Raw genomic sequence first — 27,359 nt, forward strand, 5'->3', positions numbered from 1 at the left:
CAATCAGAAAAGCTAAGGCACAAAATGAGTTACACCTAGCAAGGGACATAAAATGCAATAGGAAGCATTTCTTTAAATACTGTAGGAGCAAGAGAAAGACAAAGGAAAGCGGAGGTCCTCTACTTAGCGGGGAAGGAGAGCTAATAACTGATGACATCAAGCAGTCTGTGGTACTTACTGCTTATTTTGCTTCAGTCTTCACTAAAAAGGTTAATGGTGACCAGATATTCAACCTAATTAATATTAAGAACAAGGGGGAAGGAACACAAGCCGAAATAGGGAAAGAACAGGTTAACGAATATTTAGATAAGTTAGATGTATTCAAGTTGGCAGGGTCTGATGAAATTCACCTTAGGATACTTAAGGAACTAGCTGAAGCAATCTGAGAACCATTACCAATTATCTACGAGGACTCATGGAGGATGGGTAAGGTCCCAGAGGACAGGAGAAGGGCAAACATAGCACCTAGCTTTAGAAAGGGGAACAAAAAGGACCTGAAGTATTATAGACTGGTCAACCTAATCTTGATACCTGGAACGATACTGGAACAAATTATTAAGCAATCAGTGTGGAAGCACCTGGAGGATAACAGGATTATAAAGAATAACCATCATGGATTTGTCCAGAACAGATCATGCCAAAGCAACCTGATTTCCTTCGTTGCCAGGGTTACTGACCTACAGATGTGGGGGATGTGACAGTCGATGTGATGTCTGACCCCGTTCTGTGTGACATTTTCACAAGGAAACGAGGGAAATGTGCTCTAGATGAAATTACAAGAAGGTGGATGCGCAAGTAGTTGAAAGATCGCACTCAAAGAGTAGTTATCAATGGCTCACTGTCGAACTGGGAGTGGATCCTGCAGGGGTCAGTCCCGTGTCCAGCACTATTTAATACTTTCACTGAAAACTTGGATAATGGAGTGGAGAGTGTACTTATACAGTGTGCAGATGACATCAAGCTGGGAGGAAGTGCAAGCACTTTGGAGGGCGGGATTAGAATTTAAAATCACCTTGACACATTGGAGACTTGGTCTGAAACCAACAAGATGAAATGCAATACAGAGAAGTGCAAAGCACTGCACTTAGGAAGGAAAAGCAAATGTACAGGTACGAACTGGGGAATAACTGGTGAGGTGGTGGTGTTGCTGAAAAGGGATCTGGGGGTTAGAGCGGATCACACATTGAATCTGAGTCGACAATGTGACGCAGCTGCAAAAAAGGCCAATATAATTCCGGGGTGTGTTAACAGTCATGTTGTGTGTAAGACACGTGAGGTCATTGTCTTGCTCGACTTGGCCTGGTGAGGCCCCAGCCGGGGTACTGTGTCCAGTCCTGGGCACTGCTCTTTAGGAAAATGTGGAGAAATTTGGAAGAATCCAGAGGAGAGCAACAAAAACGAGAAAAGGTTTAGAAACCCTGACCTGTGGGGTGGGGTTAAAACACTGGGGATGTTTAGTTCTGAGAAAAGAAAACTGAGCGGGGACCTGGTAAGTCCTCAAATCAGTGAGGGGCTGCTCTAAAGAGGACAGCGTCAGTTGTTCTCTGTGTCCACTGAAGGCCGGACAAGAAGTGATGGGCTTAATCTGCAGCAAGGGAGACTGAGGTTTGATATTAGGAAAAACGTCCGTTGGCACTCAGGGTTTTGTCCTACTAGCCATGAGCCCGGGGACTGGCGCTCGCAATGAAGCACGGCGCGGTGTGTTGAAATATTCTAACAATGGCTCAGCTTGAATCTGCCAGGGCTTTGTTATCTGGACTGACTTTTCTGCTAACCCCCTTGCCTGGGCTCAGTGTGGGCTCCACGCAGAGCGCTCGGACTGAGAGCTCAGAGGGTTGCTGAGAGAAGCCCCTCGTGAATTGTCACTGCTCTTTGTCCACCCGGAGTGATTTTCACCATGATCCCATTGCCACAGCTCAATGAGCACCGTGAGCGGTGTCCCTGGATAAGAGACAATCCTTTCCATTGAATTCCCATGGATCCGCTCCAACCTTGGGCCAAGGACAAGCCGGAATGTCATGTGGTTTTGGTGGCTTTTGTGCTTTCTGCATCATGTATTGATTGCCGATGCCACTTTTGGGTACTTTCCCTCCCGTGGCAGCATTCACACCTGGCCAGAACATGACATCTCTAGCTCCACTCTGATGCTTCTCAGTACCCAGGTGGGCTCTGTGGAGCATTTCCAGCCACGTGTTGCGTAGCATTACGACACACGGTCCTCTGCAGCAATTTCATCTCAATTGTGGGGGCCTGGGCTTGCCCTGTGGCCAGCCATCTGGAATTACTCGCTCAAGCTCTGGTACGGTTGGGACCTGTTTCCTGTCCCAGTTGAGCTCACCGTGTTTTCTGTTAGAATGTGAGTTGTGTTTACTCTGGACTCCACCCCACCTGCTCCTTGCCTTGAAAGCGGAAGAAGCAACTTCCTCTGGGGCCCGTAGCTCAGCGGAACCTGCCATTCTGCAATGTCAGGCCAGACCTTTGCGCCATGGGGGTGTGGGGTAGAGCCTGGCTACCAAGGGCTCATGCTCCGTTGCTTCCCCAGCCAAATTCGGCCTCTAAAGCATAGTCAGGAAAGAGCTGCAAACAAAAGGGCCGGGGGTGGGCCTGAGCGCTGTCCTACTGTGTGGAGTCAGGGCTGGGAGCCGGCGCCGTCCGGTGATTGTGTCGCAGCAGCACGGCCCCCAGCCCGGGTGAGGGCAGAGGGTCTCCGCTCAGCTCTGAGCACTGCAGCACCCACGTGCCTGTGCCACCTTCCCTTGCCAGTCAGCCCAGCCCCACTCCACACTGGCCCCAGGCAGCCCGCTGAGGGAGCCCTTCCTGGGGCCAGCATGGAGAGAAATTTGTCTAAGCTTCCCAGGAAGCTCTGGGAGGCCTCCTCATTTCTGTGTGTTTCCATCGGTGGCCTTGTCTCCCCTGGTTCGGGTCGTGTTGGGCTCCTTTGTCACCGACACCTGCTTCCCTTCATTTTAAGGTTTTTCCCTGGTCCATGGGGTGTTGATTGTTTTCACCCCAGCTGTGTGTGACGGGGTGCGGCAGGAGCACTGCACAGGGGTGTGGGATGGGGTGCGGCAGGAGCACTGCACAGGGGTGTGTGATGGGGTGCGCCAGGAGCACTGCACAGGGTGTGGGTGATGGGGTGCGGGAGGAGCACTGCACAGGGGTGTGTGATGGGGTGCAGTAGGAGCACTGCACAGGGGTGTGTGATGGAGTGCAGTAGGAGCACTGCACAGGGGTGTGGGATGGGGTGCGGCAGGAGCACAGCACAGGGGTGTGTGATGGGGTGCGCCAGGAGCACTGCACAGGGTGTGGGTGATGGGGTGCGGGAGGAGCACTGCACAGGGGTGGGTGATGGGGTGCGGGAGGAGCACTGCACAGGGGTGTGTGATGGGGTGCAGTAGGAGCACTGCACAGGGTTTGTGTGACGGGGTGCGGGAGGAGCACTGCACAGGGGTGTGTGATGGGGTGCAGTAGGAGCACTGCACAGGGGTGTGTGATGGGGTGCGCCAGGAGCACTGCACAGGGGTGTGTGATGGGGTGCGCCAGGAGCACTGCACAGGGGTGTGTGATGGGGTGCAGTAGGAGCACTGCACAGGGGTGTGTGATGGAGTGCAGTAGGAGCACTGCACAGGGGTGGGTGATGGGGTGCAGTAGGAGCACTGCACAGGGGTGGGTGATGGGGTGCAGTAGGAGCACTGCACAGGGGTGTGTGATGGGGTGCGCCAGGAGCACTGCACAGGGGTGTGTGATGGGGTGCAGTAGGAGCACTGCACAGGGGTGTGTGATGGGGTGCGCCAGGAGCACTGCACAGGGGTGTGTGATGGGGTGCAGTAGGAGCACTGCACAGGGGTGTGTGATGGGGTGCGGGAGGAGCACTGCACAGGGGTGGGTGATGGGGTGCGGGAGGAGCACTGCACAGGGGTGGGTGATGGGGTGCGGGAGGAGCACTGCACAGGGGTGGGTGATGGGGTGCGAGAGGAGCACTGCACAGGGGTGGGTGATGGGGTGCGGCAGGAGCACTGCACAGGGGTGTGTGATGGGGTGCGGGAGGAGCACTGCACAGGGTGTGGGTGATGGGGTGCGTCAGGAGCACTGCACAGGGGTGGGTGATGGGGTGCGCCAGGAGCACTGCACAGGGGTGTGTGATGGGGTGCGGCAGGAGCACTGCACAGGGGTGGGTGATGGGGCGCGGGAGGAGCACTGCACAGGGGTATCTGCACTCGGTGCCCCCAGGCAGACACGGATCTGCACCCTGTGCCCTTGGGCAGACAGATCTGCACACGATGCCCCCGGGCAGACACAAATCTGTACACGATGCCCCATGGCAGATACAGATCTGCACCCGGTGCCCCATGGCAGACATGGATCTGCACCCTGTGCCCCTGGGAAGACACAGATCTGCACGCTGAATAAAGCACTAATGATGGGCTAGAGAATTTGCCAGCTCGGGGCTCCGTTGGAAGGCATGAGAGGTGGTGAGGAGAGGCAGATGGGAGCAGCTGAGTAGTGGGGGTGCATGTGGCCAGATGCATAGCAAGTGCAGGGAAGGATCAAAGCATGCTGGTTTCTGTGCTGTGCAGCCGATCCCCCAGCCGAACAGCAGCCAGGGGACTTAAGCTGCAGCTAAGTCTGCTAAGCCGTCAAATTGTGTGTGTCTGTTCAGCAGTCTGACACCGGTACAGAGATTTGCGGCAGCAGCTTGATAATCCTGAGAGAAGAGGCTCCAGTCCTGCAGAGTCCCTGCCAATGGCTGGGCTCCGTTCCATTCCTGCCTGGGACCCCAGGGCCTCGCTAGTCAAGACCTTGGCAGTGGGGCCTGAGCCCTCCACGTCCTGGCTTTCTGCACATCCATGAAGGGTCCCGATCCTGCATTCATCCTTCCACCCCGGCTCAGAGCCCATGGCCACAGCCAGGGGCTGGCTGGCGAATGGGGGATCGGTCCCTCTACCAGTCCCCCGTCCCGAAGTCTTCCTGGCTGAAATCAGTGACAACTGGGTGCCGCTCACTCGTGCCAGAGCACCTCCCGGGAAGCTGGCTGGGCCCAGGCAGGGGGCCTGCTGTGCACAGTATCCCTGGGAGTTGCCTGAGGATCCGGGTCACAGCCCTCCAGTGTTTGCAGGGTCCCCATCTGCCCCCCTACCACTGCGCTGACGGGGCTGCTAGCGGGGCATCTGCCCGGGAGAAAGAAGAGGATACAAGCAGAGAACAAGGGGGCAGGGAACCCCTTTCCCCTGGAGAGGGCTTACTCCTCCTGGGGAATACTGTTCTCTCTCCGCACAGCTTCTGGGGCTTCCTGGGTCCCTTCTCTGCAGATCCTGGCCCAGGCACTTTGCTCATTTCCATGCACAGGGCTGATCCCACGTTGATTGAGTGGGTCCTGAGCAGCCTGGAGAAACGGGTGCTCCCTCTCTGCCCATGTAACGGGCGAGTGCACCTGGCACTGCCCGCAAGGGAGAGCAACGAGCGCCCCTCTCGCCCGTAACATCGGGTGCTGCCCACCAGCGACATGACTCCCTGGTGTGGCTAGTAAATCAGAGGGGCGTGGGCCCTGTTCAGCTTCCAGGGAGGAGGTGGCAAAGCTGCCGTGGCCGTTGCTTGGAGGAGGTGCTGCCCCACAGAGAACAGCGGGCGTGGCCCCCTTGGTGGAGTCCATGGGAAGCTGAGTCCAGAGACCCGAGAGGGGAGGGCTGGCTGGGTGAGGCACCCTGAGGAATCACTGGGACAAATACCCTCCAGCTCCAACAGTGCCCCCTAGTGCTCAGTACCCAGAGCCCCCTGCACCCCCCAGGCATGGGCCTGAGCCGCGAACTGGCGACACATGCAGCTTTCTCTTCCCAGAGTCATTGATGATCGAGTAGCTCATTAGCATCTCATCTGCATTCCCCACACTAACGAGTCCGTGTTCAGCAGGGTTTGAGACGTTTTATTCAGTTTCCTTAGAAGTGCAGGTTTCCGGGACACTGGAGCTGCTGCATCCCGGGGTGGCTAGTGACTCGGCCGGGCATGGGCCCTGCTCTGGCTTCCCGGGAGGGGGATGGCAAAGCCTCAGGGTGTGAAGCCGCTTGCCTGTCAGAGGGGACATCGGGGCACTGCCCAGCTGCCGCCAAGCCAGGGACATGGGGGCAGCAAGAGAAAGCGGCAGCCCAGAGTTAATCCCTCTCTCGGTGTGAGCGCTCCGGGGTTTAAGTTCATGGCAGTTCATACAAACACTGGGTTTGCTCCTGCGGGAGGGACAGAGCCGAAGGTTTGATTCTGCTCCTGCATTTTCCCCTACATTCAAACTGTGTTTAGAACTGCGTTTAAAACCAATGTAGAACTTGGGCCCTTCGGAGGGGAAAAGCCCTCGGTGCAGGGCATGTCAAAGAATTCTGCCGCTTGCAAACTGAGACGCGGTTTTAAAATGGCTATTTTTGTAGACCCTACCAAAACATGCCTTTTCAAGTCTTGCTCCCCGGCTGTGTTTTCGGCAGCAGTTAAAGAACAAAGCCCCTTGTTAGAGCCGGGCCCGCACAGGGCCAAGGGATGGTTCAGGGCACAGTAGGCACTGACCCTGAACAGGGACTAGGTTCATCGGGGCGCCATCCAGGTCTGACATGCGGAGAACCGATCGCTGCTCGTCTGCTGGGAAGAGGCGGTGGAAAAAAACGATGCTTCTCTTTGGACATTACAAAGGGCAGGATAGTGCCCCTACTGCCCCCCGTCCTGCCCGACCGCCTGGCATAGCGCCCTCCAGCGGTGGTATTGTGGGCAGGGAGCACTGCTGGCCTCTCCTTGCCCAGGGGGCGTTTGCGGCGCTGGCAGCTGGGAAAACCCTCTCCCTGCTGGTAAGTGAGGCCATCTCATCCGGAGCACCAGAGCCCGGGTGCGGTGCAGAACCAGGCCCTCCCCCAGTGCAGGGCTGTAGGCCCTGAGGGCCCAGCCTTGTGGGTGAAAAGAGGCAGGGGTCTTCCCACGGGGAACAGAAGGCTCCGTCTCTGAGCCCACCATGCCAGTTGGCACCAGCTGACAGCCTCCGTGGCAGAGGCTCTTGGCCTGGAGCCAGCGCCCCAGCCCTGTGGGTGGGTGGGGGGCAGCCTGTAAGGTGAGGAGGGGGGAGCTTGCTTTTTGGTTATTGCTATTGGTTACTGCTATTGCCGGGGCTGCTTTGTGGATCAGGAGAGGCCCTCGGTCTCCAGGGCTGCTGGGCAGGGCCCTGATTCTCCTCTGGCCTCCAGGTGGACAGGAGCGAGGTCATCAAGAGCAACCTGCACCCCGTCTTCTCCAAGGTTTTCACGGTGGACTATTACTTCGAGGAAGTGCAGAAGCTGCGGTTCGAGGTGTATGACAGTCACGGGCACTCCAGCCTCGGGACACATGATGACGACTTCCTGGGGGGCATGGAGTGCACAGTGGGCCAGGTACTCGCCCTTGCTGTCCCACCGGGGCAGGCGCCCGGGAGTCGCTCCTCTCACCTGTCCCCAGCCTGTGGCCCAGCAGGGCTGCGGTGTTTCCTGCGGAGGAATCCTGCCATTCGGCCGTTCACTGCTCCCGGGTGCGGGGCTGCTCCATTCCTTGCCTGGGAAGGTGGCTCAGTGCGGCCTGCAGAATGGCTTAGCGGTGCCAGGAACATATCACCGCCATAGCTGCCCGTTGCAGGATATTGTCATTGCGATTAGTGGCACGCCCTAGGAGTGGGAGTTCTGAGCGCTCCCGGCCTAGGATGGGCTGGCGTCAGACCCGCCGTGCGCTGACCTCCCAGGGCTGGGGAAGTCCCGGATAGTCTCTAATGGCATTTCCAGTGGGACTGGAAATCCCCCGGGGCCAAGAGGAAAGTGGAGGGAGGATGTGGTGGGTTAACGTGGCCAGGGCCAGGGAGAACTTGACGTAGCAGGGATGGCTCTCAGCTCCAGGAGAAGGGAGCGATTTCAGCGCTGTCAGGAAGCCCCACTGCTTGGCACATCTTAGCGCTGACTGTCTGTAAAGGCCAAGCACTGTCCATGAATCGCTGGCAAGTCCTTGCCAGGGCCCCGCCAGGCCGGGGGAGCTCGGTGTGCGGTGCAGGCTTGGCTTAGCACTGGTTCCACCCGCAGGGGTTCACTGGCCCCCGTGTTGACGTCCTCCGGCATGACTCGTGCCAGCGTCCCCTGAGTGACTCAGACGCTAACGTCTCGCCCGAGACGACTCCCACAGCAACGTGTCTCCTGGGGCCGCTCGTGCTTCAGCACGACTCCAGTGCCGCCATCTCTGGCATGGCTGTGTCTCCCCGGGGTGTCACCTGGGCCCATGGCTCCCCTGCCCCCATCCCCAGGGCATCGCGGGGGCCCACAGCTCCCTCTCCCCCGACTCACTCTGTCATCTTCCCTTCCAGATTGTGGCCCAGAAGCGGGTGACCAAGCCACTGTTTCTCAAGTACGGGAAGTATGCCGGCAAGTCCACCATCACGGTGAGTGCGGCTGGCCTGGCCTGTGCCTCCAGGCTGGCTCCGGCTCTCCATTGCCTAGCGGTCCTGCTGCTCATGCAGCCTGCAGGGAGCGGGGACACGTTCAGCTGGGCCTGCTTGGGCCGTTCCCTTTGGAAGAGGACAGGAAGGGGCAGCCCCCAGAGCTGCATGGTGCCCTGCTCTGGCTGCCTCAGTGCCACACGGCTCTGCCAGGAAACCCTCGGACATGTACCCGTCCGACAGGCTCTGGAGCCTGGTGCTCTGTAGGCAGGAGCTGTCTCTAGAGAGCTGCCCGGTGCTCTGCTCCCCCAGCCCAGAGCTCCGCTTTGTATTTCTAACGCTGCCGACCCCACACCTGCCCCAGAGAGGGGTCCTGCCACATGCTCTGGGGCTCTGGCCTGGCTCACAACCAGCCAGGTTTGTGCTGAAGATCCTGCTGCTGCAGGGGCCGAACTCCCATTGCCTGTCTCCTCCTGCCACCTCCTCCTGAACTCCCAGCCCGTCCCACCCTGCGCAGACTAGCCCTGATCTGCCTCCGCCATCTCCCCAGACTGGCAGACATGGCTCAGGGCAGGGGTCAGTCCCCAGAACCCAGGTTCTCATCACTGGTCCCTGGCTCCTGCCCATAGCGGGGAATCCACATTAATTCCCCAGAGCCCAGCCCAGCCACCTGCTCCATGCAGCGCGAGAATTGTGCTCTTTGAACGTGATGGAGAACACACTAAAGAGCATGCTGCGATGGCGGCCCCTGGCCCCCGCTGCCTCTCCCTGCCCTGCCGCTCCGGCCTGGCACATGGCATGTGCACAAGGTCCTCTCCGTGCCCTGCCGCCCGGCCTGGCACACACATCACTGCCAATGCCTCCCAGGCGTGCTCTCTGCGTGGTGGCTCTAGCTGGCACCAGGCGGGTTTCTCCCTGGGGCTTGTGCCTGGCCGCTTGTCTCTAAGGGCCCCTTGGCACTCTCCCCTCAGGTGCTGTCAGAGGAGATTTCCGGCAACAACGGCTACGTGGAGCTGGCGTTCCGGGCCAAGAAGCTGGATGACAAGGTACCTTCGCCTGCTGTGGGGGGTGGCCAAGAGACTCTGCTCCACCTTCGCTGAGACCCTGGTGCCCCCAGCCCCCCGGATCGGGCGGGTGCAGCTTGGGAATGGCAGCATGGAGGAGCCAGCGTGGTTATTTGCTGAGAGCTGGGAGCTGCGGCTGCTGACTGACCTGGTGCCCCTCCGGCACCTTTCCAACGCTCTGGTGCTGCTGGGGGAGGCTGGAGCTACCCTCGGCAGAGCGCGCAATGGGAGCAGCCAGGCCAGCTCACCCCTCAGCAGCCTGGTCAGCAGGCCAAGCCCTGCCCAGCGACGGGACAGCATGGCGCTCAGTCCCTCCGCTGAGCCTGCCCTCTTGCTGGTGCCGCCATCCCAATTGAGCCCCAGCCAGCTCGCTGCACTCAGCTGTCCAAAGGCCCCCCACCCCCCGCAGGGGTGAAAGATCTCCCTCTCCCAGCCCCGCTCCCCGGAGCCCCTCGGGAAAGCACGGGCTGGCAGGGATGCTGGTGGGCAGTTCAGCATAGCCAAGAGCTGGAAGTCACCAGGGCAGGCTGCTGTAGGCACAGCACGAGGAGGTGCAGGGAGGAGAGAGGCTGGCTGGGCACGGGGGGTGCAGTGAGAATGCAGGGCCAGAGTGGGCACAAGGCAGGGGCGGGGAAGGAGCCCAGTGTGGCCGTAGCAGGGAGCAGGGCATCGCCGGGCAGGGGCGAGGGAGTGCCGCCTTCTGCGACAGGCCTGAGCGTGGAGGGATGGTACAGTGGCCCCTGGGTGCTCAGAGCCCCCATCCTGGGTAGGGCTGGTCCAGAGGCTGGTCCCTTCCGGCTGGGAGGACATGCCCCTGGGGAAGGTTCTGTCTGGGGGGTATCGGGGGAGATGGCCCGGAGGTTGGTCCTGCTGCTCTGACCTGGCAGGGCTGTCCCCATGCTGGCCCTGCCCAGGGCGGGAGGGCAGCACCAGCCGCGGAGCTCACCGTGCCCTTCCGCCCCACCTCCCGGCAGGATCTCTTCAGCAAGTCGGATCCTTTCCTGGAGATCTACCGGATCAACGACGATGGGAGTGAGCAGCTGGTGTACCGCACCGAGGTGGGTCCCTGCCACGGGCAGAGTCTCCAAGGAGCCACCAGCTGCCACCCCAGGGGGAAGGGAATGGAGAGACAAGGGTGGGCAGCAACGTGGGGTGGGGGCAAAGGGATGGGAGTGGGTGGAGGAGGGGCTGGCGGGGATGGGAGGGGTGATGGGGGCTGGAGGAGGGGCTGATGGGGACGGGGGGGTGATGGGGGCAGAGGGCGGGCTGGTAGGGACAGGAGGGGTGATGGGGCAGAGGAGGGGCTGGCAGGGACGGGAGGGGTGATTGGGGGCAGAGGAGGGGCTGGCGGGATGGGAGGGTGATGGGGGCGGAGGAGGGGCTGGCAAGGACGGGGAGGGTGATGGGGGGCAGAGGAGGGGCTGGTAGGGACGGGGTGATGCGGGTGGGAGTGGGTGTGATGGGAACTCATTACATTGCAGAGTGCAGGCTGGCTGTATGGCCGTGGGCCAGGCAGCACCGTACCCCTCTGCGGCTGTAGGTGGCCCTGGAGCTGGGACGCTGGATCCCTCGCCCCTGAGCCCCCGACCCCCTGCTTGTCACTCCCAGGCAGCTCCCCCCCTGGAGAGGACGGGCAGGGGAGCCCCGCGGCTCCATGCTGTCAGAGGATCCTTCCCCGCCCACTCCTCTCCTCTCCTCCAAGGCTTCTGTCCCCCGGGAGCCGTAATGGGCTCTGCCTGGGAAGGGAAGAGGGGATGAGTGACGGGTCCCCCCGCTGCTCCCTGTGCTCACGCCCTGCCTGATAGGGGGCCTAGGAGGATTAGGCACCTAGCAGAGCTATTATGCTGTCAGGTGCTGTCTGCCCCACCTGCCGCCTGGGCCCTGCCGTTCCCTTCCTGGCACCAGGGCGGTGGGATCCTGCAGGGAGGGGGAGAGACAGAGGCGAGAGGGGCAGTAGCAGCTTGGATGCCGGTCCAGGGAGTCTCTCCTCTAGGGCTCGGCTACCTAGCGCCTCCCCCTGCCGGAGTGGGGTCTGGCAGCTAGAGCACAGGGCTGGGCGTGGGACGGCCTGGAGACAGTCTGCTGGTGATCCTGCATGACCCTGGGCAGGGCCCTCCCCTCTCTGTGCCTCAGTGCCCCACCTCCGCAGGGGTTGGGAGGGGGCAAGGGCCACTCAGGGCTGTTTGCAAAACCCACTGGGCCTCTCTGGCAGATGGAAGCTGAGTGAGCACCCAGCTCATTGCTCAGGGGTGCCCTGCCCAGGCCGTACGCCAGCAATTTGCACCCCCAGGCGTGTGATGCAGGCTCACGCTGCCCCTCTTGTGTTTACAGGTGGTTAAGAACAACCTGAGCCCCGTGTGGGAGCCATTCAAGGTCTCGCTGAACTCGCTGTGCAGCTGCGAGGAGAAGAGGAAGCTGAGGGTGAGGAAGGGACGGTGGGAAGCCCTGAGTAGCCTCTTTTTTTGGGGGAGCTGAAAGGGGCCACCTCTCTGAGTCTCCTGCAAGGGGGACCAGCCCTGTCACAGTGCAACCTGCCCCCAGGGTCAAAGGCAACCCAGGCATGATGGATCAAAGGAAATGCATCCTGATGCAACATAGGCTCGGCCTGCGGAACTCACTGCCGCAGGACACCAGTGTGTTTGTGAGTGTAGCCTCTGCAGTGACACTAACACACAGACACATGACCAGGGCCTTCGGTCCTCCTGCTTCAGAGCCTGAACCGGCCCCCAAGAAGGGCAAGTGCCCCCCTCGTGCGCTTACATAGCTGTCCAGGTGCATTGGGCCCTTCCTCTGAAGTGTCCTGTATAGCCCAGGGCTGGAAGGAGACACCCTGCTGCACGCACAGGTGGTCAGTCAGGGCTGGGTGCAGGCAGTGTAAGCCCGGCGAGGGTCTGCGGGAGGAATGGGGGGAATGCTGGGGGCTGGGAAAGGCCCCTCCCTCGAGAGCGAGTGAATGAGGTGGGGCCCTCTGGCTGAGCTGTGCTCCTCTCCTTGCAGTGTGTCGTCTGGGACTACGACTCCAGGGGGAAACACGACTTCATCGGAGAGTTTTACACCACGTTTGAGGAAATGCAGAAAGCAAGTGGGGAGAACAAGGTTTGTGGGAGGTCTGGGTCTCCAGGTGGGCCGGCTGCTGGTGACAGTGCACATGAGGTGACTCAGCCCTTCCGTGTCAAAGCCCCTCGCTTGTGTGTGCCGGGTATTCGCCCGAGCTGGTCACATGTTGGGGGCAAAGCTTTTCCCGTGAAAAATGGCCGACTTTCAACACTTTCAACTTTCAATTGTCTTTCAATTGTCACCAAAATGGTGGTTTCAAATTTTTCAGGTTTTTTTGGGGGGGGAGGAGGAATCTAGGAAAACTAAAACAAAAATTGGTTGTTTTTGTTTTGTGGTGTTTGTTTTTTCCTCTTTTCTCCCCCTTTCTTGACATTTAAAATGAGAAAAGGCAAAATCCTCAAACTATCAAAACAGCCCCCCAAAATGTGCCGGTTTTTCTTTTGGGCTGTTTTGAGACACAGACTTCCCCCTGTTTGACCAGCTCCGGGGTTCAGTCCGGTGCACAGTCTGGGCACGGGGCTCGCATGTGCAGCGGTGCTGCAAGAGGCTCTAGGCCAGGCCCGGCAGGGTGCGTGACTGCGGGATGCGCGGGGGCGACAGGAGCGTGTTGTTGCAGTGCTGGGCGGGTCCGGGAAGCTGATGGAAGGCTGAGCTCCCGGGCTGCTCGTCCGCAGATCACAGATCTCCGCTGCTCTCTCTGTTGTGCTTCAAGGTCCAGTGGGACTGCATGAACCCCAAGTACAAAATCAAGAAGCGAAATTACAAGAACTCAGGCGTGGTGATCTTACTGGAGCTGAAGGTGAGAAGGGAGCCAGGCCGGGCCTGCCCTGGGCGTTTCATGGAGCTCTCATACCAGCGCTTCGCCCTGTATTGCAGCGCCCCAGGGTGACCACGGGGAAGCTGCCCAGTGCCCAGCGGTGACTCAGTACCCCTCAGCTGTCCTGGCACCTTGATGCCAGAGGGGCTAGCAGGAAGTGAGAGTGCCTTTGTACTCCGGTGAAGGGGCTGGTCGGGCAAGCCTGCAGGACATACTCCTCCTCTGGGGCTGTTTGGTGAAGGAGCAGTGACGAGGAGAGCTCTGTCCCAGCTCGGTGACACAGACAGACATGTCCCGCTGTATCCATATCCCTTCCCGTGCTGCAGCCTCCTTGGCTCCCAGCGCCCGGCTGGCATCCCCATGCTGTCTGGCAGGCAATTGAGCTGTTAGCAGTGCAGAATGCTCCACATGGGTCTGTCCTTCCGGGCTGCTTGTGCCTGGATCGCTGCCTGGGAGAGGCCAGCCAGCTGGCCAGAAGAGCTCTGGTCTGTGCTGTCAGGGGCTGGCTAACATGGCCTTTGTTTGGAAGCTCCACAGGGTGTACTCCTTCCTGGATTACATCATGGGCGGATGCCAGATCCACTTCACGGTAAGTAATGCTCCCTGTCACCCCGCTGGCAAGGCCTCTGTGGCAGGGTGTCACGGAGTCCCCAGGCGATGCTCTGGAACTGCTCCCCTACGAAGCCAGGCAGGACTCTGGGGGAGTTTCCTCTCTGGGAGCAGCCTGTCTTCAGGACACACAGCTCACACAGCTTCCACCTTCCTGGGTCTGACCTTGGAGCATTCAGCATCCTCTGCCCCCCCGTGTGTTTCCCACAGCGAGTCCGCTCAGGCGGGGTCCTGGGGAAGCCAGAGGGTCCTGCCCTCCAACTCCACAGTCAGATGGGACTCTCAGCCAGCCAGTAAAACAGAGGTTTATTAGACGACAGGAACATGGTCTAAAACAGAGCTTGTAGGTGCAGAGAACCGGACCCCTCAGCCGGGTCCATTTTGGGGGGCAGTGAGCCAGACAACCACGTCTGCCCTTCACTCCATGTCCCAGCCAGCCCCAAACTGAAACTCCCTCCAGCCCTTCCTCCTATGGGCTTTCCCCTTTCCCAGGCCAGGAGGTCACTGGATTCCTTTGTTCTCCAACCCTTTAGCTCTCACCTTGCAGGGGGAAGGGCCCAGGCCATCAGTTGCCAGGAAACAGGCTGTCGGCCATTCTCTGTGTCCAGACCCTTGCACACACCTGCCCTCTAGGGCTCTGCAATGATCATACACCCTTACCCCACCACCTAGATACTTAAGAACTGCCTAGGGGAAACTGAGGCACCCCCACACTATTCAGAGGAAACATTAAGAACAGTCCCGCTTCATCACACAGGGATGAGCAGTAAGCCCAGAGCAAACCTCATCCTCAGTCCCCGGACGGAAGTGTTAGAACCTTGCACAGGCATTGATGTTCCTCAGGCCCTTCCTGGGGAGCAGATGGGTCAGGAGGCTGGAGGTCAGGCCTGGGGCATTCCATGGGGCACTAATTCTGGAGGCTGCTTGGTGGCCTATGAGACACGCGTTTGGTGAGCTGTTGTCTGGCTCCCGGGGGGAAGATCTCCACATCACACAGAGGGGCCAAGGGCTCCGTGGGCGTAGAGCGTGAGCTCTCCTCTGCCAGCATCGGGATCATTAGGCTTCCCGGCTTGCCCATCCCGCACCCTGTATCAGCATAGGGTCGTTCCACCCGTAAGGAACAAGAACGGCAAAGTGGACTGACGAGCCACTCCTCAGCTGTGCCCTGCTGTTCAAGGGCCCCCAGCAGGGGCATTTGGAAGTGCTCGTAGCTTCATGCCCAGAGAGAAATATGTGGTACCTCGAGCTCTCAGCTCCGCAGACGCGTGGCTCCGTAGCACGGCTCCCATCTCTCTGTCTCTCAGTGTGCTGCCTGGGAGGGACAGTGCAGCGGTACGTGATTAACAAGAAAAGCACGGGGCCAGGTGCACGCTGGCTGCAGTCCACAGCAGCCGTAAACCCTGATTTTACGGCTGCTTCACTGGCTGGACTGGGGCAACACAGCCAAAAGGTACCAGTGAGCCTGCCCCACGCTGTTTGACTGCTGTCTCAGCAGTCGGTACCGCTCCTGCTTGGCTAGAGTCATCCATTAACATCTGCACCGAGATCCCGACCTTCAGGGCATAGTCGCCACATTCAGCCACGCAGAAGGTGAGTTTGAATGGGACGTACCTAGTGCAGCCAGCAGCAGTCCGGAGCCCCTGCTTGGACCCTGTGGCAGGTTTCTTTCCCTCCCAAGATTCAGTTTGCTAGAGAAAGGAGGGACGCAGACGCAGTGTTTAACTCTCTGAGTCCAGGAAGGTTCTAAGTGGCTTCTCAAGGGCTACTGACACCTCAGAGCCAGTCATGGTGCAGTTGCCTTTTTCATACTCCAGTCCTATTAATTAAAACACTAACTAGTGAGCTTCTTTCCCTGCAGATTGTAGGGGCTTGGGATGTGCAATAACTGCACATGGGCACACAGCTGGGTAGTTGTGCATTTAAACCACCTGCTGCACACGCAGCTAGCTGAGTTGTGTGTACAACTGGACACATAAATTAAGCACACGGGTGTGCATGGTTTTTTGTACATGCAAATGCAGATCGGTCTCTAAAAACACCCTTCTTTCTTGGCTTTGCACCTGAGTCTCTGTCACACTGTGGTGCTGGGCATGAGCCAGGCTCCTGCCCTCTGCTCCTTAGTGTTTTGCATTCCCTGCTGTTAGACCTTTGCTGGTACTTGGCACAGATTCCTCATTAAAAATGAAAAAACAGCCAGCCTCCAGATTGCATTTTGCAAAAGCATCTTCTCCCTAGAGTGAGTCAGACCCACAACATGTGGGAAGCAGACTGCTTGGCTCTGCTCCGCGGCATGATACAAGCTGAGAACAGTGGTTGGTCCCAGGAGCAAGGCCTGTCATGTTGTGAGACATCATGTCCCATCACTCTGTGACATGGCTCGAAGGGGAACGGCAGAGCAGAAACGCTGGCTGGCTTAGCCCAGCCTTGCTTGCCGCCTGTCCCTTCTGAGCAGCAATTAGAGAAGTTTGCAGGAACTTTTAGAAAATTCCTCCCCACTGCTCTTGACACCTGTCACCGGTGCCGACCTCGCATGTGGTATCACAAACCCCCCTCTTTTTGCAAGCCACAGTGCACCCTGGCTAACGTCCCTGAGCGAGGAGGTGCCAGGAGGATGTCACAGAGAGAGGGGATGTTAGGAAAGGTGGGTTTAAAAAGCCTTTTACTGCTGGATGCTCCCCCCTACCTGCTTCATGAGTCCGGGGCTGGTGAGTGGGCTTAGCTGTGTGCCCCTTGGTGGGTAGAGGGGGCTTCTCTGGGCTCCTTGGTTCTGCACCTGCCTGGGGCTCCCTGGGAATGTTAGAGAGCTTTCCTGCCGAATTCTGGGTACTTGTGGCATGTGCCTGGGCTGGCACTGATGTGCTGGGAGCCCTTCTGCCGTCCGTGCCACTGCCTCTCTGGGTGAGCCTGGGCCACTCCCGTCTCTCCCGAGTGGCCAGTTCCCCTGCCTGTACCTGGGCGATAGCCGTGAACCCGGGGCTCTAGGCGAAGCACTCTGAGATCCTGGGCAGGAGGGGCAGGACTATATCGCGCAATGTATTGCTGATGGCTGAGGCCCAAGCCCTCCAGCCAGCTGAGTTTGCTCACAGTGGCCGATGATGCATACTAAAAAGCGTGCCAGCCAAGGCGTTGGGGGCACTTCAGCGCTCCCCAGAGCAAAGGGGCGCAGCTGGTTCCCATTCTCCTCGCCCACCTCTTGCTGGAGGCTGGACCGAGGCTGACAGCGTCCAGGATGCTGATTGCCTTCACAGGGAGCAAGACAGCGGCCAAAGATCCCTGGGGGATCGGCCAGGTGGGCTGGAAGGGGCAGCCCCACTGGGGTGGGAGTTAATAGCAGACAGCCCCTGCGTAGGCCCTCGCCTGGCGGCCTCACGGGTCTATTCAGAGCAGGGTGTGGCATTGCCTCTCTCGGATACCCAGCCGCTGACCGCCTGCCTTCCGATCCCAGGTGGCTATTGACTTCACAGCGTCGAACGGAGACCCCCGGAACAGCTGCTCTCTGCACTATATCAACCCCTACCAACCCAACGAGTACCTGAAGGCGCTGGTGGCAGTGGGAGAGATTTGCCAGGACTACGACAGGTGAGACAGCCCTGGGCTCTGTTTGTGCCTGGCCCGTCCGGCTAACCCGAATCCTGCCCATCCCCGCTGGGGAATGCTGGAGCTCAGAGCTGGCTGCCTAGGCTCCAGCCCATTGGGCCCTGGTCTCTCAGCTGCTGCTTGCCCGCAGGAGCCGCCCCAGCCCACTGGCCTGCTGGGAGCCATCACCACCCCCCAGCAGCCCAACTGCCTCTGGGCCAGCTCCTCCTCTCTGGGTTTTTTCAGGCTCTGCCACATAGAAACAACAAGGTCCCAGACACCCCCAAGCTGCCTACCCCCCTGCTGCCCCTAGTGAGAAGTGGCCCAGCTTGGCCCACTCCCCCAGCTGCCAAGCCCTTCCACTGCGGGGAGCTCGCCAGGATGGACCCCTCCCAGTGCGGGGGAGGGCAGGCGATACACTGAGTGCTCCCTGGGCACCCCCATGCCAGGTGGGCCGGGGGAGGAGTCCCTGCAGTTTGCCATGGTCCTGGTCTGTTCCGGGGGCTCCTGGGGCAGAGGGGTCTGTCGCAGACACTGAGTGGGGCGGGGCTGGCATTGCCAGCTGGAGGCTCTGCGTCAGGGTTCACTGTGCCCTGCCTGGGCCCCCCGCTCCCTGGAGGTCCCTTTCTGGGGTGGGGGAGGGGGTGGTTGGGTGCTGGGGCACCGGAGCAGGCAGGAGCGTCTGACATCTGCTTCCTTCCAGCGATAAGAAATTCTCTGCCTTAGGGTTTGGCGCAAGGATCCCACCCAAGTATGAGGTAAGACCCCTGCAGGGTAAGAAACAGGACTCGGGGAGGGGAGTTGAGGAGCAGCATGGTGGGGATGGGATGGCTCAAGGGCTGAGGGGCGGGGGGCTGGGGAGGATCTGGGGCTGAGGAGTGTAGGGCAGAGGAGGCTACAGGGACTGAGATGCAGAAGAGGCTATGGGGGGGGCTGAGCAGCGGGGGTGGGGGCAGTGATGGGACTGAGGAGCAGGGGCAGGGGGGACTTCTGTCCGGGGCCGTGAGGTTGGCAGGCCCGGGCTGGGCGGCTCCCACTTGCCTCAGCTGCTCCCAGCTTGCCTGCCTTGATTCCCCCCCTTCAGGGCAGGGGGGTTTTGGCTGATGGATTCACTTGGGCAGGCCTCCCTCTCGCTGGTGCTGCCGCGATGCGGAGCGGGCTCCGTCCCGGGGAGCAGCGCGCGGCCCTGACATGAGACACGTCACGTCGATGGCACTTGCCGTTTCTACAGAGCAGGGCAGACAGAGACCCCACGGAGAAATGACAGGACTAAATGTGGTCTCCAGAGCACGTGCTGGGGAGGGCTGAGGCCGAGCGGTGCAAGGGCTTCACACGAGGAGGCAGGGGGAGCCCGTGCGTTGTTTGCCCTTTAGCCGCAGTCCAGCCAGGGGAGGCAAGGGGATAGAGAGGCAGAGCTAGAGACGTGTCCTCACTGCACACAAAGGGGCTGGGGACATGGGGGGCTGGGAGCCCTCCTACATTCATTCTCTGCTCTCTGGTAGGTTTCCCATGATTTCGCCATCAACTTCAATCCAGATGATGATGAGTGTGAAGGTAAGAGGCTGGCAGCGGAGTGAGAGCCCACCCGCTGTGCACCGTGCCAAGGCCCCGGGGGGGCAGCCAGGCCTCGCCCCCTCTAGCCCTTGCTGCCGGGAGTGTGTGTGGAGGGCACTGCGGGCAGGGGTGCTGCTGCCCTCGACGGCCCTGCTCCCACCCCCCTCTCCCTGCTGAGCACGGACGCTTCCCCTCCTGCCCAGCAAGTTGTGGCCTCTGCACTGGAAACGGACCGTGTTCCCAGCCAGGGCCTCCTCCCGAGGCTGCCCAGGCCCTGCTTGCTGACAGCTGTCAGCACCCCCACGAGGAATGGCTGAATCCTGGCAGCCTGTCTGCCGGGCGTGTGGGTTGAGCCGGGCAGTGGGGCCTGGACCTGCCTCATTAGTGTCCTCACTGGGGATGGGCAGGGCGAGCTTAGCAGCCCTGGGCCGGGTGCATCTCAGCGCTGTGGAATTGCTGGGCCGGGCGGCTCCTCACCTGACCTGATGTCCCCACTAGGAATTCAGGGCGTGGTGGAATCCTACCAGAACTGCCTGCCGAAAATCCAGCTCTACGGCCCCACCAACGTGTCCCCCATCATCTCCAAGGTGGCCAGGGTGGCGGCAGCGGAGGAGAGAACGAAGGAGGCCTCTGTGAGTACCTGCCCCGTTCCTACCTGCCGAGGGGCCTGGGATCTCCGGCACTTGCTTTTCTGGTTGAGGGGTCCAGGCTGAGCTGAATCTGCCTGGATGTAGACCGTCCAGCTGTGCTGTGCAAGCCTCTGCCAAAGTCCTGGGCTTGGCATGGAGTGTCAGCTGAGCCCGTAGGTAGTGGTGTTTGCAACATGAGTGACCTGGCTGAGACCCTCCTAACTCCTTTCACGTGTGATCTCTCCAGGGTTTGAGTCCCGTGTCTCCAGAGGCGAGAGGCTGCTACCGTGGCCTGGGGCAAGCCCCTTAGGGTAACATTGTCAAAGCGACTATGGCCCAGTGACTCAGAGAGGTTCCGATGCGCGCACCCCTGAGCCAGGCTGGCAAATGGGATGTTGGCTCCTAAGACAGCGGGGCACTTTTGCAAATGTTCTTCATCTGCCCCCTGGGGTTGTATCGCTCCTGGCTCCCGGGACACTGGGAGGCTGAGTTCACGCTGCGTGCCTTGGCTGGAAGGGCAAAGCGTTCCTCTTCCGCTGTGGAGGATGCTGAATCTGCCCCTCGGAGAGCCTGCTGCAGCACAAGGGCCAGGCGGGAGCAGGAGTCAGTGGCAGGGGAAGAGGGGGTGCACCGAGCAGAGATGGGGTGAAACTACGTGAACCTTCAGCTGAGAGCCAGGGAAAGCTTCCTCAGGGTGAGACGTTCCAGGCTGTGGGGAAGGCCCATCACGCAGGACTCAGGCCTAGTAGGGAGAGGCCAGTCCTGCCCAGCGTGGCTTGGCACTGTTATCGTCAGCCCCGTGGCTGCTGGCTGGGCATCAGGGCTAGCCTCTGGCCATCAAAGGAATGTCAGCTCCTACCTCAGCCGCACGTGCCGGGAATGTTTAACGTGGGAGCAAGCGCCCAATCCTCACACACAGGGCGTCTGCCTGAACGGACGTTCGCAGCCCATTCCACAGCACGGCCGGCACGCTCGGCCCTGGCGGACCTGGAGACATGACAGAAGCCAAGTGCTTATTAGAAGATCCCGCGTTCCAGTGGCTCCTCAGAACAGGCCTCCTTCCGCTCTGCTCTGTGTCCCCCTGTCCTCCAGCAGCATTTGATCAGCTGTGACTCAATAGCCAAACCCTCAGGGGCCCCTGTTGTTTCTGGCAGGTCGGTGTGGAGTTACTGGACCAGGCTGGCTGAGTAAGGAAAGGCCAGAGGTTTTACAGAGCTCTTTGGGGGACAGAGCTCTGCGGCTGGGGGAGCTGGGGGGAGTGACAGGGATACATGGAGCCAATTCCTGGCTCCAGAGATGCAGTGCGCGGGGCCAGTTATCCCGGTCTCCACGCAACACCCTAGTCACCTGGCACTTGGGCAGAGGTGGCATCTCAGGGCATCTGCCATGGACTGTGCGTGCGTGCACTGGGCACTGCGGGCAGGGGCTTTTCATTAAAATCCTGTCAATTATTTACACCCGTGGACGTGGAGCTGAGCCTACCAATTAACAACGGCAGCTAATGCATCATCCTCAGCCTGTGCGCTGTCCCCGCTCTGCGGCTGGGGGAGCTGGGGGTAGTCGGGGCCCAGCAGCCGTAAGACAGGGCTAGAAGAGGAGCAAGGAATCGGTCGCTGCCTGGGCTGGGACGGGGTTATCCCGAGTGGGATGGTGGGGGGGCTAGCCCAGCTCAGCCCAGTCCCCCATAGCCGCCCTCCCGCCTTTGCCCCACAGCAATACTATATCCTGCTGATCCTGACGGATGGGGTGGTGACCGACATGGCAGACACGCGGGAGGCCATCGTGCGGGCCTCCTACCTCCCCATGTCCATCATCATCGTAGGAGTGGGCAACGCGGACTTCACCGACATGCAGATCCTGGACGGTGACGACGGGGTCCTGCGCTCCCCGAAGGGGGAGCCCGTCCTCAGGGACATCGTGCAGTTCGTCCCCTTCAGAGATTTCAAGAACGTGAGTCGGCCCCCGAGCCCCTGCCGTAATGACCACATGGCTGTGTGACAAAGTGGGACTGTTCTTAATGTTTCCTCTGAATAGTGTGGGGATGCTTCAGATTCCCCTAGGCAGTTCTTAAATATCTAGGTGGTGGGATAAGGGTGTATGATCATTGCAGAGCCCTAGAGGGCAGGTGTGTGCAGGGGTCTGGACACAGAGAATGGCCGACACCCTGTTTCCTGGCAACTGATGGCCTGGGTCCTTCCCCCCTGCAAGGTGAGAGTTAAAGGGTTGGAGAACAAAGGAATCCGGTGACCTCCTGGCCTGGGAAAGGGACAAAGCCCAGAGGAGGAGGGGCTGGAGGGAGTTTCAGTTTGGGGCTGGCTGGAGACATGGAGTGAAGGGCAGAGGTGGTGCCCCCCGAAAATGGACCCAGCTGAGGGGTCCGATTCTCTGCACCTACAAGCTCTGTGTTAGACCACGTTCCTCTCGTCTAATAAACCTCTGTTTTACTGGCTGGCTAAGAGTCCCGTCTGACTGTGAAGTTGGGGGGGCAGGACCCTCTGGCTTCCCCAGGAGCCCCGCCTGAGCAGACTTGCTGTGGGAAGCGCATGGAGGGGCAGAGGATGCTGAATGCTCCGAGGTCAGACACAGGAAGGTGGAAGCTGTGTGAGCTGTGTGTCCTGCAGACAGGCTGCTCCCAGAGAGGAGACTTCCCCAGAGTCCTGCCTGGCTCATGGGGAGCAATTCCAGAGCATCGCCCAGGGACTCCGTGACAGGCTGCGACCACGGCATGTGTCTGTGGTGTGCCCATCACTGTGGCATCAGGGAGAATGGTTTAGTGGGTAGGCACAGAGCTGGGACTCGGGTGACTTGGGGTCACATCCTGGCTCTGCCACAGACTCCATCTCTGGCTCTGGGCAAGTCCCTTTGTGGCTCTGTGCCTCAGTTTCCCCATCCCCGGGGCTGGTGGCACTGCCATACCTCCCAGGGTGCCTCTTCTCCTCACACCCCCTTTGCTCTCCATGGGCCCTTCACAGTCTGGCCGCCCTCCCTCCCAGTTCAGTAAAACCATGCCCTTGCTCCGTGCCTCAAAGGAAACCCTCCTGCCCCTGTGGATCACAGGGGGCAGGAGGGGGCGTCCCGGCCTTTACCCCCCCGGTACCTTCCTGTGGCTCTGTAAGCCAAGGGTCTCCAGACACCCACTTTGCTCTCTGGTCTCCATGCTGAAACAAAGGGTGAGACAAGGTGGGTGAGGGGACAGCTTTCACTGGACCAGCTTCTGTTAGTGAGAGAGACCTTCCGATTTCCACGGAGCTCCTTGTCAGCTCAGGGAAAGGGACTCAGAGCGCCCACTTGTCCTCCCGGTCAGCGACGCAGCTGCACGAGTGCAGCGCTTTGGTGAAGACGCTCTTATGCCGATGGCAGAGCATCTCCGGTTGGCGTACTTAACCCTCCACCCCCCAGAGGCAGTGGCTGTGTTGGCGGCAGAAGCTCCCCCATCCACAGAGCGCTGTCTGCATTGGGGGGGTTTTCACACCCCCGAGCGACCCGGTGCTACCGGAATAGGTCTGTAGTGTAGACGTGGTCTGTCGCGGCTAGACACAAGATCAAACCACCGATAGTTTAGAATAAGCAGTTAGCACATATTCTAAGGGCCCATTCAAGGGGAAGGGGCTGAGGGGCACCCCTGCAGCCACAGGACAGAAAGCAGGGTTAGTGGCTGCCGCTTGTTGTAATAAGCCCGTGACTGTATGAAGCCCAGGGTTTTTGGTGTCCAGCAGAGTTCTGCACATAGGCGCCCAGGCTCGTCGGTTGAAAGTGCTGTGCGGGTTTAGAATCCTACAACCCTAGAGGATCAGGGTTGGAAGGGACCTCAGGAGGTCATCGAGTCCCACCCCCTGCTCACAGCAGGACCAGTTTCTGTTGGGGCTGACGACGGAGAGGTCACATACAGCGTGATCACTTTGTGCGACGGGTTCACCCACAGGCGATGGGGTGTTTTTGTCTTTTATCGTTGTCCTGTGTGCGTTCATTCGAGAGTGTAGCAATTGTCTGGTTTCACCCACACAGGGTGTGTCTACACCACACTGAGACACCTGCAGCCGACCCGTGGCAGCTGACTCAGGCTCCCGCTAAGGGGCTCTTTAATTGCAGTGTAGACGTTCTGCTCTGGGTCACCCCACCTGTCAGGGTCCTAGAGCTCAGCTCCAGTCTGAGCCCAAATGTCCACCCTCCATTTAAAGAGTCCAAAGGGGGTGGGGTGTGTGTCTGGGACACGGGTGCTGTGTGTAGCACTAGGGGGGGAGGGTGTCTCAGTGGGGTTCTGTGTTGGGGACATGGGTGCTGTGTGTAACACAGGGGTGTGTGTCTGGGACGCGGGTTTTCCTGCACATGGAAGGTGGCAGTGAGCAAGATGCCCCATCAGGGAGCCCTGGCCTACATCTCTTTGCCTGTGTCAATGCTCTTCTCCAGGAGCCGCCGGGCCAGGATCTCCAGCCATGCTAGACAAACGTCTAAGCAGCTGGGCTCCCCAAAGGGCAGACACGCAGTGTATGGATTTCTCTGGCTCCATGCTGGAATCTCTCTTGATCAAGCTGAGCTGACACTGGGTGTGCGGGCGAAGCTGCAGATGGAGGGAATGGCTTCTCTGGGGTTTTCATGGTCAGCACAGCTGCATCTCCTGCGATGGAATTTGGGCAGGGGGAGGGGGAAATCTATATTTTGTATTTCTGGCCCCTCTTGAGATCTGAGCTGCTTGGGCACTTCAAGGGCTAATTGATCCTGACTGTCAGTAACTGAAGCTCCTGGAGACTTACTGTCTTTTCCTTTCGCCACAGGGAAACCTAGAGCCACTGGGCAAGGTTAACCCTTCAGATGCTGTCGTGGGAAGCACTGGGAAATGTCAGAGCCCATTGATGTAGTCCCGAGTCCCATACAAATGCGAGAGCCAGCTGGCCTTCCTTGTGTGCCCCCTTCTCTTGGGTGCAGGTGCATGGGCTAATGGCAGTTATGCTCCAAAGGACAACGGGGCAGTGTGGGGAGGGGAGGCTGTTCGCCGCTACCCTCCAGCTCTGTGCTGAGGAGCGGCTGGCTGGAGAGCGGCTGGGAGAGGCCCGGAACCAACGGCTGCCCTTTGTCTTGCAGGCCTCGCCCACGGCCCTGGCGAAGTGCGTGCTGGCCGAGGTGCCGAAGCAGGTGGTGGAGTATTACAGCTACAAAGCCCTGCCGCCCCCGTGTCCCAACGCCGATTCGCCCAACTCCACCCTCAACTCGCCCCAGTGAGGGACTGCCCCGCTCCGTGCCACCTGCCAGCCTTCATCCCTCAGCCCATTCCACGGTGGACAAAGAAATAAAAGGAAAAGAAGAGCAAGAGTGTGTCACTGTCTGAATCATACAGGCTCCCCCCAGCAGCGAGCGCTGGGCCCCAGGCAGCCTCCCCCACCGCCCACACGTCATCCTGCACCCCCTGCCTCCCCCGGCTGGGTAAAGCCTTGTATTGCCTTCCTCACGCCGTCTGAAGGACCCAGCCAGCGAGCTGAGCCGGGAGTGCTGGCCTGGGGGCCAGCCGTGCAAAGGCTGTGGGAAGTGAGGGGGGAGGGGCATGCTTTGCTGGTTTCTGACTCGGGACGGGTCCCTGCTCAGTTTGAGAATGCGTTTCCGGCTTCTGGGCGTGATGTAGTGACCTGGCAAAGGGCCTGGCACGGCCTTGGATGCAGAGAGGTGGGTGTTTACAGTGTGATGGAATCAGGCAGGCAAGGGGAGAGAGGGTTGCAGTGGCTGGTTAGCCAGCAGAGAGCGAGTGAGGGGCTGGCTGGACCCGGAGATGGTGATGCAGAGCAGAGCCTGCTGCCTCTAGGGCACTGGTTTGGAGGTCTCAGGAGTACTAAGAATGGGATAGGGAGCCGTTCAGCCTGGCTCATGGGGTCTAGTGGCTGACAGCTCTTGGGTGAGTGACCCATTTGTGCAATGAGTTTGCTGGGTCTCAGGCCAGATGTTAGTGGTCAGGGATCCCCAGCACCTAGTGCTTAAAGTGCTGGCTCAGTTCTTGAAATAAAATTGCTAAGTGAGCTGGGAGACTCCCCCTGATTGGCTGTTTCTCCCCTTTGCCCACCTCCGGGGGAAGAGCAGCCAATCAGATCTGCTGTAGGGAATATACATACACCTATGCACACAATGTAGAGTCCCCTCTGTCTGCGAGAGCTTCTTGTCTGCTCCCATGCTGCATGATCTCCCATCTTCGGCCCAGATCCCCAGCCCTGGACCAGCAGCCTCCCTGACTGTGGATCATGTCAGCATCCCCCGGGGTAACCCCTGCTGCCTGTCAAAGAAGCATGGGAAGCAACCTGACCATCCTTTGCAATGGGTCTGGAGTGGCCTCTTAACTGGATGGCATGTCCCCAACACAGCAGACGTGCCGGGGGCCCCAGTGCATTGAGCTGAGGCCAAGTGAGAACTCCCAAGGTGGCATGAGATGCCCCCATAACATGGCACGTGGGAGCTGAAGACAGTTCTGCTGCTGTCTCTGGCTGCCTCTCTCACCTGAGACTGTACAGAGTGGGGGCCAAGTCCTGCCCCCACCCCCACACTGTGCTGAGCCCCAGGAGCAGCTGGTTGCTGGGCATTTCCCAGCCACCCTTTGCATATCATATCAGAGTATTTTAATGAACAACAAACATAACCAGGAAAATATATTAACCCCCATCTTGATTGGCAGGGTCTGATCAGCTGGGAGCCACTCCCACCTCCAACAGCAGAGCGATCTCATGGCATGGGGGGAGCCAACAAACAGGGAGCTCGGTCAGACCCAAGTGACACACGCTTTGCTGGCACTGCCTCCAGCCTGTGCAGCGAAGCGGTGACGTAGGCATGGCTAGGCCAAAGCTGCCAGTGAAAGGGATCCCCAACCGCTTAGTGTTGCCACTCTCCTCCATTTCACTTCCCCGTCAAGTGCATGATGCTAGCTGGGCTCATTCACGTTGCCAGTGTTTCCAGCTGTGCACATTTCTCTGTGTACCGTGTGCTTGTCAGTCACTTAGCGTCTGCATGACGAATCTCATGTTCTTGCTGTATGGGAGGAATGAGCCAATAAAGGCAATGTTACATTTCCCCCCGTGTTGGTACATTTTATTGAAAGCTGCCTGAGCAGAGCAGAGGTCCCCCCTACTTGGGAGTCCTCTGTGCCCCCCTCGGGGCACCAAGTTACGCAATGCTTTCCCACAGCATGAGTATTCCTGCCTGACCCCCGTGGTGATCAGCTCCTCCCCTATGATGATTGACGGCCCTTTCCATGTGTAGCCTCACTGATGTCTCTGCAGATGCTCCACTTGGTGACGGTACTCTTTTACAAAACCCCTGGGAAATTCCCACCCACAAAACGCTGTTACCTTACAGGCCACGTTGCCAGGTGGCATACTCCACAATGCAAATGGCACGCTGACGTACCAACAGTTCAGTGGAGCAGTAGCCCCCCAGCTACAAGATGGCTCATTCATTACGATTATGGTATCTGTTAAATGGATTAAAAACTGGAGAGCTGATAGACCTCAAAATGCGCTATTAATAAGGAATTAGCTGGTGTGTTTCTAGTGGGCAGCCCCTGAGCCTGGTACTCAAGCTAATGCTATTCTATAATTTTATCAGTGACTTGGGAGAAAATATAAAATTGTTGATAAAGTTTGCAGACTCTACAAAGATTGGTGGGG

The 27,359-nt window shown here is 59.3% G+C and overlaps 1 protein-coding gene across 1 annotated transcript in view; it reads left to right on the forward strand.

Moving 5' to 3' along the window:
- CPNE7 (copine 7) overlaps positions 1-26,763 on the forward strand; it is a 36,261-nt gene extending 9,498 nt beyond the window's left edge. The window contains exons 3-16 of the mRNA XM_073308242.2: positions 7,212-7,394; positions 8,345-8,419; positions 9,388-9,462; positions 10,455-10,538; positions 11,812-11,901; positions 12,478-12,576; positions 13,250-13,336; positions 13,884-13,943; positions 17,409-17,542; positions 18,243-18,297; positions 19,042-19,093; positions 19,592-19,725; positions 21,436-21,672; positions 24,802-26,763. Of these exons, the coding sequence (XP_073164343.1) occupies positions 7,212-7,394; positions 8,345-8,419; positions 9,388-9,462; positions 10,455-10,538; positions 11,812-11,901; positions 12,478-12,576; positions 13,250-13,336; positions 13,884-13,943; positions 17,409-17,542; positions 18,243-18,297; positions 19,042-19,093; positions 19,592-19,725; positions 21,436-21,672; positions 24,802-24,939 (1,503 nt within the window). The 3' untranslated portion in view covers positions 24,940-26,763. The remainder of the gene's footprint in view (positions 1-7,211; positions 7,395-8,344; positions 8,420-9,387; positions 9,463-10,454; positions 10,539-11,811; positions 11,902-12,477; positions 12,577-13,249; positions 13,337-13,883; positions 13,944-17,408; positions 17,543-18,242; positions 18,298-19,041; positions 19,094-19,591; positions 19,726-21,435; positions 21,673-24,801) is intronic.
- Positions 26,764-27,359: the final 596 nt, after the last annotated feature.

This window comes from Lepidochelys kempii, chromosome 12, assembly GCF_965140285.1.
Source record: "Lepidochelys kempii isolate rLepKem1 chromosome 12, rLepKem1.hap1, whole genome shotgun sequence".
NCBI classification, from domain to species: domain Eukaryota; kingdom Metazoa; phylum Chordata; order Testudines; family Cheloniidae; genus Lepidochelys; species Lepidochelys kempii.